Source organism: Dicentrarchus labrax, unplaced genomic scaffold, assembly GCF_905237075.1.
Source record: "Dicentrarchus labrax unplaced genomic scaffold, dlabrax2021, whole genome shotgun sequence".
NCBI classification, from domain to species: Eukaryota; Metazoa; Chordata; class Actinopteri; family Moronidae; genus Dicentrarchus; species Dicentrarchus labrax.
Genome location: NW_026136719.1, coordinates 24,523,684 through 24,532,411, shown reverse-complemented (window position 1 = coordinate 24,532,411; position 8,728 = coordinate 24,523,684). Strand labels below are relative to the sequence as shown.

General features: G+C 39.3%; 1 protein-coding gene across 1 annotated transcript; it reads left to right on the top strand.

Moving 5' to 3' along the window:
• Window positions 1-2,391: 2,391 nt before the first annotated feature.
• Window positions 2,392-8,189, top strand: LOC127351806 (uncharacterized). The gene is made up of 6 exons (XM_051379745.1): window positions 2,392-2,605; window positions 4,125-4,234; window positions 5,380-5,583; window positions 5,988-7,070; window positions 7,434-7,602; window positions 7,698-8,189. The coding sequence occupies exons 3-6, from the start codon at window positions 5,382-5,384 to the stop codon at window positions 7,822-7,824; spliced, it is 1,581 nt and encodes a 526-aa protein (XP_051235705.1). The 5' UTR covers window positions 2,392-2,605; window positions 4,125-4,234; window positions 5,380-5,381; the 3' UTR covers window positions 7,825-8,189.
• The last annotated feature ends 539 nt before the right edge of the window (window positions 8,190-8,728 follow it).

Here is an 8,728-nt window from a genome sequence, read left to right as displayed (position 1 = left end):
ACTGTGCCAAAGTAATCTGATTAGGAAAGCCATCTAAAAAAGAGCAAAGGATATCTTCGGGTCTGGAAATATTATGATAGAAATGACAATAAAGAATCAGGGCGCATAAAGTCCCCTCCAGGGATTCCTACACTGTAAAAAATGTCTGTAGATTTTACGGTGAAAAACTGCTAAACCATGACAGTAAAAGACCGTAAAACGATAAATGGTTTAATTCAGTTTTAGTAACAATGAAACACCGTAAATGTATATATCAGCCAAAACAGTATTTTTGACAGTTTTTGGGGGAAAAAAATACAGTACTCCACTGTAAAATACACTGGCGCCGTGTTTGTAACAAAAATTTACCGTAATATATATACAATCCATCACTGTAATTTTTGCATTTATTTTTTGTAAAAAATACATTTAATCACTGTTAAATGTATTAAACATTGTATCTCTAACATAAATATACCGTAATATATATGCAAGCCATCACTGTAATTTTTACATTTATTTTTTGTAAAAAATACTTTTTCTCACAGTTAAATGTACTAAACACCGTATCTCTAACAAAAATATACCGTAATATACATATACGAGCCATCACTGTAATTCTTGCATTTATTTTTTGTAAAAAATACTTTTTCTCACAGTTAAACGTATTAAACATCGTATCTCTAACAAAAATATACCGTAATATACATATACGAGCCATCACTGTAATTCTTGCATTTATTTTTTGTAAAAAATACTTTTTCTCACTGTTAAACGTAATGGCCACCGCCATGTTCGATGTACTGCTTCTTCTGCTTCCCGGCTAAACTAAATATCGGCAAGGAGGTGACCTAAGGCGGGCGAATGATGCCTGGTGCCATCTGTACTGCCACCCACCTGTCAATCAAGCGGTCACACTGTTAATTATGCATAACTTTAAGCCTTAATAAGATTCAGATGTCCAGACTCTGGCCTGCTACGTAGCCTGACGTGCTAACACTCCTGACAGACATACCACCAGAGACTTAGGATGCGGTCGAATAGTCAAAAAATGTAGCTTTTTAGCCTTTCCTAACCACTTCCTTGACCTTGATGGAAAACGTCACGAGGTCAAGGAAAGATGTGAAGGAGAATTCATAAGGAGTTAGGAGAAGACGACCACAGTGTTCAGAGAATCAGACTGCATGCACTAGACTATGTCATGATGCGACGGTGAATGTTATTGATGTGATCTGTGGTAAAAGGCTCAGGAGACGGACTACAAAACGCTCATCTGAGATACTTACTAGATATGTTCTTACTGTGTTTTTAATGCAGGAAATATAAACGTGGAAAACCTGGTGAAAATATGACTTCATTATCAACATCAGAATTCAAATAATAAATGAATATTGCCCACCTGTCACAGAAGTCAAATAAGTGTTTGTTACGCTTGTATGGTCGCTCACCCCCCTGTCCACTCATATATATAAACATATTAGCAAGTCATGGCAAAAATATATGATTAATCAGCAACGGTAACTTCATGATGATCTGCAGGAGGCTGGATGTCACAGAAACAGTTTTTACTGTGTGTGAACGCAGCTCGACAGTCAACAACAGAACACACTTCATGATCAACATTTTTACATCAGGTCAACACGTATGTTAATATTCACACTCTCTCTCTGCTGCAGTCTGCTTCACACTGTTTAAATACATTGATATTTTTTTTTCTTATGTCTGGTTGTGAATGACCAAACGGTGCATAATTCTTTTGTCCCTGCCGCAAGGAATTGTGGTAATTTCACTTAGTTAGGAAGGTTCCTAAGCAAAATTGACTATTCAACCGCACCCTTAGCCTCTGTGAGCCACTAGATTAGCTAACATTACAACACAGGTACCACACGGAAACTTCTACGAACTGTCCTCTCAAAGCTCCAACAGACTCTCTGTACTTCCAGTGTGGCAGTGTGGACACGGAGAGGGTGACAGCACATGCTCGTGCGTGTAGCATGTAGCCACAACTGTCCTGTGCCGTCATTTGCTGCATTTTAAAAATTTGCTGAGAGAAACAAAGACAGAGAGAAAGAAAGAGAGAGAGAGAGAGAGAGAAAGAGAGAGAGTTAGGGGAATTTGAGGCTTTACTTACACTTTTAAATGTATTTAGAGTTACAAATGCTGCTTAATATATATATATATATATATATATATATATATATATATATATATATATACATAGATATAATATAATATCTTTCACATGAAACAGGTTGGCTTTAAGTTTGCATTTATAGATGGTGCAATATTGTGAAAAGTAAAAAAAAAAAAAAGATTGAAAAAGACTTGCCCTTGCTTTTTCTGATTTTTTTATTTTGCAGTAACCCTGTTCAATAACCACCAAAGGTAAAGATAATTGTGTTTAGCAAAATAAAACACATCAGAGTTTTTGAGTTTTAATTTGTAGAAAGAAAGGGCGCCTGAATTCAAACACTGTTTGCATCTTGACGCGGCGTCCAATCAGAGCCTTGCATTTGGCTCCGCTACCAGTGGAAGTAACGGCAGCACAGCGGCACAGCGTCGAAACTTTATGGACTTGTCTGGACTTGTCGTTTTGGATTCAGCTCATTTTCAGCGTCTTACTACGGTAAGGTTTATGTTCTATATGATTTTTAGGTTACGTTTTATGGTTGATATTTCCCTGTTTGACCTGTAAGATGTATTCTTGTTGTGTTTGTGGAGAATCTGTTCAGTCTCTTAAGGCGTATGTTGCACATTGTAAACTGCATCGTAATGAACCCCGTTGTATTTTCAAGTGTGTGGAAATTGGCTGTAAGCAGGTATTTTCTAGATATGCAGCATTAAAATCGCACTTCTATCGCCACCATAGTGCTGTGTGGTCCGTTGCTCGGGATAATGCTATGGCTTTTGCTACATTGAAGTGCACGGTTGCACTTTGTGAGCGCCAGTGTGACGGAGTCAGGGAGTTGGTTGCTCACCTTAAGGAGCACATAGCAGAGGGACGTCCCGTAAACTGCCCAGTGAGAGGATGCAAAACCTCACTGTTTACTGTGAAATCTTCATTTACTTCTCATATGTCCAGAAAACACAGACATTGTTCAGTAAATGTGATTTGTGGCCAATTTAGTGAAACAAACTCAGAAAGGCCTTCTACAAATGAGCAAAACATCCCTACCGTGCACGAAACTGCCAGTGTATCAGATGCTGCTGAAGACACTTTTGGGAACTCTAATTTCAGTGACTTGTACCTCAGAAACGTGTGTTTATTTTACATAAAACTTCAGGGGCAACTTCTTATTCCAGCATCTACTATTCAAACCATTGTTGAAGAGATTCAAAACATACATGAGATGGGACACACATATACACTGAACAGATTAAACTTGCTTCTGAAAGATTTGTCAGTATCAGAGGAAGAGATTGTAAAAATCTATGATACAGTGAAGGACTCTGACTTGTTCTCAGCTTGCCACACAGGGCCTATGAGAACAGCATACTCTAGAGCACAGTGTTTTAAAGAAATGTTTAAATATGTTGAGCCCAAAAAGGTGTTTCTAGGCAGAGATGAGAACAGAACAGAAAGATTTGCATACTACGTTCCTGTGTTAAACACACTGAAGAATATGTTACAATCAGGGCTCATGTCAGCAGCTCCTTACGATAATGCTGTTTCAAAACCAGATGTTCTCTGTGACTGCCACCATGGTAAGGTGTTTAAATCAAACACCTTTTTTCAGGAAAATGCATCTTGCCTTAAGCTGATATTATACCAGGATGCATTTGAGGTGGTGAACCCTTTGGGTTCTGCAAAAAAGAAGCACAAGCTTTTGGCTGTGTACTTCTCACTATTAAATTTGCCCCCACATGTTCGATCAAATGTTGATCACATGCAGCTGGTTTTGCTGTGTAGAGAGAAGGACTTTAAAGAATTCGGCCATGCCAAGGTTTTTTCAGAGCTACTGGCTGACTTGAAACTACTGGAGGAGAATGGGATAGCAATGGCCGATGAATCTGTTGTTAAAGGGACTCTCTACTGCATTGCTGGAGACAACTTGGGCTCGCATTGCATTGGTGGCTTTACTGAAAATTTCAGTTCTTCACAATATTTCTGCAGATACTGTCTCATTTCTCGAACTCAATTTCAGGGGGATGACCCAATTTCTTGTGGACCAGAGCGAACCCCTGAAAGCTACAAGTCAGCAGTGGATCAGTTACAAGCTGAAGACGTGGCGGATGTTCATGGAGTAAAGTTCAGGTCAGAATTTAATTCCTTGAAACACTTTGATGTTTGTCTGCCTGGTTTGCCCCCGTGTCTTGGTCACGACATCTTTGAGGGTGTCCTCTCTTATGATGTTGCACTTTACCTGAGGTACTTTATTAAAAAAAAGAGATGGTTCACATACACTACTTTGAACAGACGCATTAAGCAGTTCAAATATGGATCTGTAGATGCGTCCTCCAAGCCATGTGAGGCCAGTCCTAAAACACTGCGACTTTCTGGTCATGCTGTACAAAACTGGAACTTTTTACGACTGTTGCCTTTAATCATTGGAGACAGAGTGGAAGACGCACAAGATGATGTGTGGCAATTAACTCTGCAACTAAAGGACATAGTTGACTTGATTTGTGCTCAAAAAATTTCTGAGCCACAAGTTCTTTACCTGGATGCTCTCACTCAGGAATATTTGGATTCCAGGAAGGCACTGTTTCCAGATACCAACTTGAGACCAAAGCATCATTATTTGCGCCACTACCCAGGACTGATTTTGAAATTTGGCCCACTGATGAGACTATGGACTATGCGCTTTGAAAGTAAGCATAGTTACTTTAAAAGATGTGCAAGGCATTTGAAAAACTTTAAAAACCTGTGTCTCACTCTTTCAGAAAGACATCAGATGTTTCAGGCCTATCTTTCAGCTGGGTCAGTGAGTCCTCCAGCCTTGCTTATGAAAGAAGGCGTGCCTTTCTACTCTGAGCTTTACAGTGAACAAGTTAAAGACGCAGTCTTGCAATTTGGCTTCACTGAAATAAATACAAAGATTCCTGTAGATGTGCAGTATAATGGGATAATATACAAGAAGGGGCAATTTGTTGTCACTAGGAATGATGACTCAGTGGAGTTCGGTGAACTCATCCTCCTTGTAGTTAAAGATGATTCTGCACTTCATTTTCTGATGAGAGTATATTCAGCAGAATTCCTTCCACACTACCACATGTACTCAGTGAAAAATGACAGTGGAAGATTGCAGTGCCTACACATTAACGAACTGATTGACATGTGGCCATTATCATCTTACATGAAAAATGGACACCAGATAGTGCCACTGAAGCACAGTGTATTGTCAGAGTAGATGCTTTGATGTCAGTAGACCAAAGGCCAACTTCTTTGTGTTTGTGTAGATATGGCTGAATCACAGATAAGCAGTGCCATTGCTGCAGTGCTTCCAGACCTTCCTCAAGCAGTTCTTACTTCAGTGGAAGATACATTGAAGGGATTTGGTGCAGAGACCATAGATGATCTGCAGTTCATTACAGAAGGAGACTTGCTGCCGGTTTTGAAGCCAGTCCAAGCCAGAAGACTTGTTGCTGCCTGGGCCCAGAACAGTAAGTGTATTAAATTTAACATAATTTCACAACATTTCTTTATTGCCATCACACCATAGCACAAATTATCTAGTCATTTAAAAATTAACAAGTGATCAGTTAACTACTAAATTAATCAACAACTATTTTGATCATTGTTTTGAGTCAATGTTTTAAAAAAGGGGAAAAAAAGAAAATTCTCTGATTTCAACTTCTCAAATATATTATAATATTTTCTGGGGTTTTTTTAGTCCTCTGGACAAACAAGACATATGAGGCCGTGCAGGCAGTGATCAACATTTTTTACTATTTTCTAACATTTTATGGACCAAACAACGGTGGCCATATTAACGATACATTACTTTTTCAACAGAGAAGCATGGCATCCTTCAAGGTTTAATGTTTCCTTTGTTCTTCTGTGACAGACTCAAGCACTCCAACTGCAGCATTTTCCTCTCCACTGTCCGTCTGTTCCTCTCCACCCTCGGTCTCTCCCTCACCAGCATCCTCCTCAACCACCTCATCACCCTCAAGTAGCTGTTCCACTTTTGTGGCAAACTGGGTAGAGAAGTTCCAGGTACCATGGCAGAAGCTCCCTGAAGAGTTAGTGCAGAGTTTAGAAAGGAAGGCAAGACCTAGTCCGCGGCTGCGACGGCAGATGGTAAGGATAGTGGTTTCTGAGATGATGAAGATGTGTAATAATCCAACCAAACACAACACTACAGAGATAGGCAAAATAATGGTGGCCAAGTATCCAGAAGCCCTCCAAGATGTCATAGAGGGTGATGTCATTGGACCTGGATATCATTCACTGGTAAAGCAACTCCAAGCACGAGTTGAAAATGTGAAACGACCCAACACACCAAAGATAACGAAACGCAAGGTTACACCAGATGAGTATGATACTGAAGAAATTCCAGCTGAACAAAAAGCCAGAGTTCAAGACACATATGGCTGTGTCAACTGGGAGCCAAAATATTTGCCACTCTCCGAGACTATGGAGAGTCAGCAAGAAAAAAAAAACAAGATGAAGGAGATGTTTGAAGAGATTGACTACAATGCAGACAATGTGAAAAAGTTAGTACAGTCCACCTATTACACACAGCGTAAAGACATCAACAAGGGGACAAGCATCCAGAAACTCAGCCAAGAGTGGCCCTTTTTGTTCAAGGAAGCTGGTATGATAGCACACTTCCAAGAACTTACTGGTCTGAGTCTAATGGATACCTTCCTTGGCAATGTGGAGAAAAAAGGAAGACGCCTCTTAAACTTCTTCAAGAATGTTGATGCACAAAAACGCAAACAAGTCCTGGATGCTCTTCTCAAGTTTCAGACTGAGCGGGGCCATTTGGATGGTTGCTCACAAGACATCGTAAAGATGGTACTTCTTTTACTGGCTCATTTTGGTGAGGAGGAGGAGAACCTGCTCCAATACGTTGAGGAGACATGCCTGGCCCAAGAGGTTCAGATGGAGAAGTTGCCGGCAACACCCTGCATAATTGTGTGTGGTAAGTAAACAAAAACTAAAAGTCTAACCAAACCCTGCAGCTAAGTCTACTGGTATACTGACATATAAATTATACTATTAGCTTACTTAGGGCTATGTTGTGTTGCAGCCCATATAGAGATACTGTCTATTACTTCACCTGGCACCAAGGTCAGCCCATAGGAGAATTCAATGCAGTAGCATAGTTTAAATGAACTGTTATCAGTACACTATTAAAATGTTTTGGGATCTTTTTTGGTTGTTTTTTTTAATGCCACTTGTTCTATGTTTAATGTAATAAGAACCATTGTATTTTGGTCAGTGGCTTGTAACTGAAGTTTATTTATTTCTTTGTTTAGTTTTTTTATGTTGTTAATCTTTTCAGGGCCCTGTTGCTTTTCTGCTGAGACATTCATGTTGAGCATTGACCAAAAGGTTGTCAACGACCACATCACTTCCTTCACCTCTGCCCTCTGCCTGATGTTTGGGAGTTTCTACTGCTTCAACATACACTACCCAGTGGAACTACGATCAACACTAGAGTTTCTCCAAAGGTACAGTTTCTTTTTTGCTAGAACAAGAAGTTATTTGATTTCACCCATTAATTGTTACTTATTTTTTATTTTGTTTTTTGTTTTTTTTTATGAAGGTGTTTCTTCTCAATAAATCCTGAGAGAGGCACCAAAGTCGAGTGGAATAAAAAAAAGAAAGTACTCCCAGTTAATCCTAGAGTCCTCACTCTGATTGCAGACCTCGCAGACCATGAATGGACATAGACACACCCTATTGACCCTTTAGGGACAAGTGGTTAAGGTATGAGTGGTTAATGTATGTTCAGGTATACTGTATGTTCAAGTATACAGTATGTTATGGTATACTGCACATATTTTGTTGTTAAAATTGTACCACAAGGTAAATTGAAAGCCAGTGTAAACTTCTCGTTGCAAAATGTCTGGTGGTTTCTAAAGCTACATGTTTAGCTTCACTGAGAGATCAGTGGATTTTTGCTGGTGAATTTGGTAATTCCAGAAATTTCTTAGATGACATTTATTTTTTTTTACAGTCATTAAGGTAATTGTTTTGTGATTTCTATAGTTAGTACAATTTCAAACCATTGCTGTTTACAGCTTCACAGAAGTGGCCTATTGTTTGTTCAGGTTTATTGAGTAGAATAAGTGTTATGAAAATACTGTAGTCCCATGTAAATCACGCTTATGTGGGTCACTCCTTCAGAGCCATGCAGTTAACAGTTTGAGTCAAGTATAGAGTCTTTGTTATGTGTAGCTCTGGCCGTATCTGACTTTTTAAAATGGACAGCTGCGGTGCTGCCTTTCTGGAGTGTCTCTGGGCTGGGCAGAGTGGACAGGGCGGGCTGCCCTTCAACAGAGACAAGCATTTCTTTGCCTGTAAAATGCAGCTTACAATCCACTGTAACAGAGCAGAGTTACACATAATACAGCCTGACTCAAACTATTGAGTCAACACTCAAGGAGTTATATGTAGTTTTGTCAATAAAGTTTGTAAAAAAAAAAAAAGCTGTCATATGCTGTTGAGGCTTTTTGTAATACAGAAGTGGGTAGGGTTTAATGTAAATTGGGTTGTAAAAATGATAGGTGCTGTCAGGAAGGGGTTAAATAAGGTTAAGTTAAATTTTGATGCTATAAAAACAGCTATGGCCAT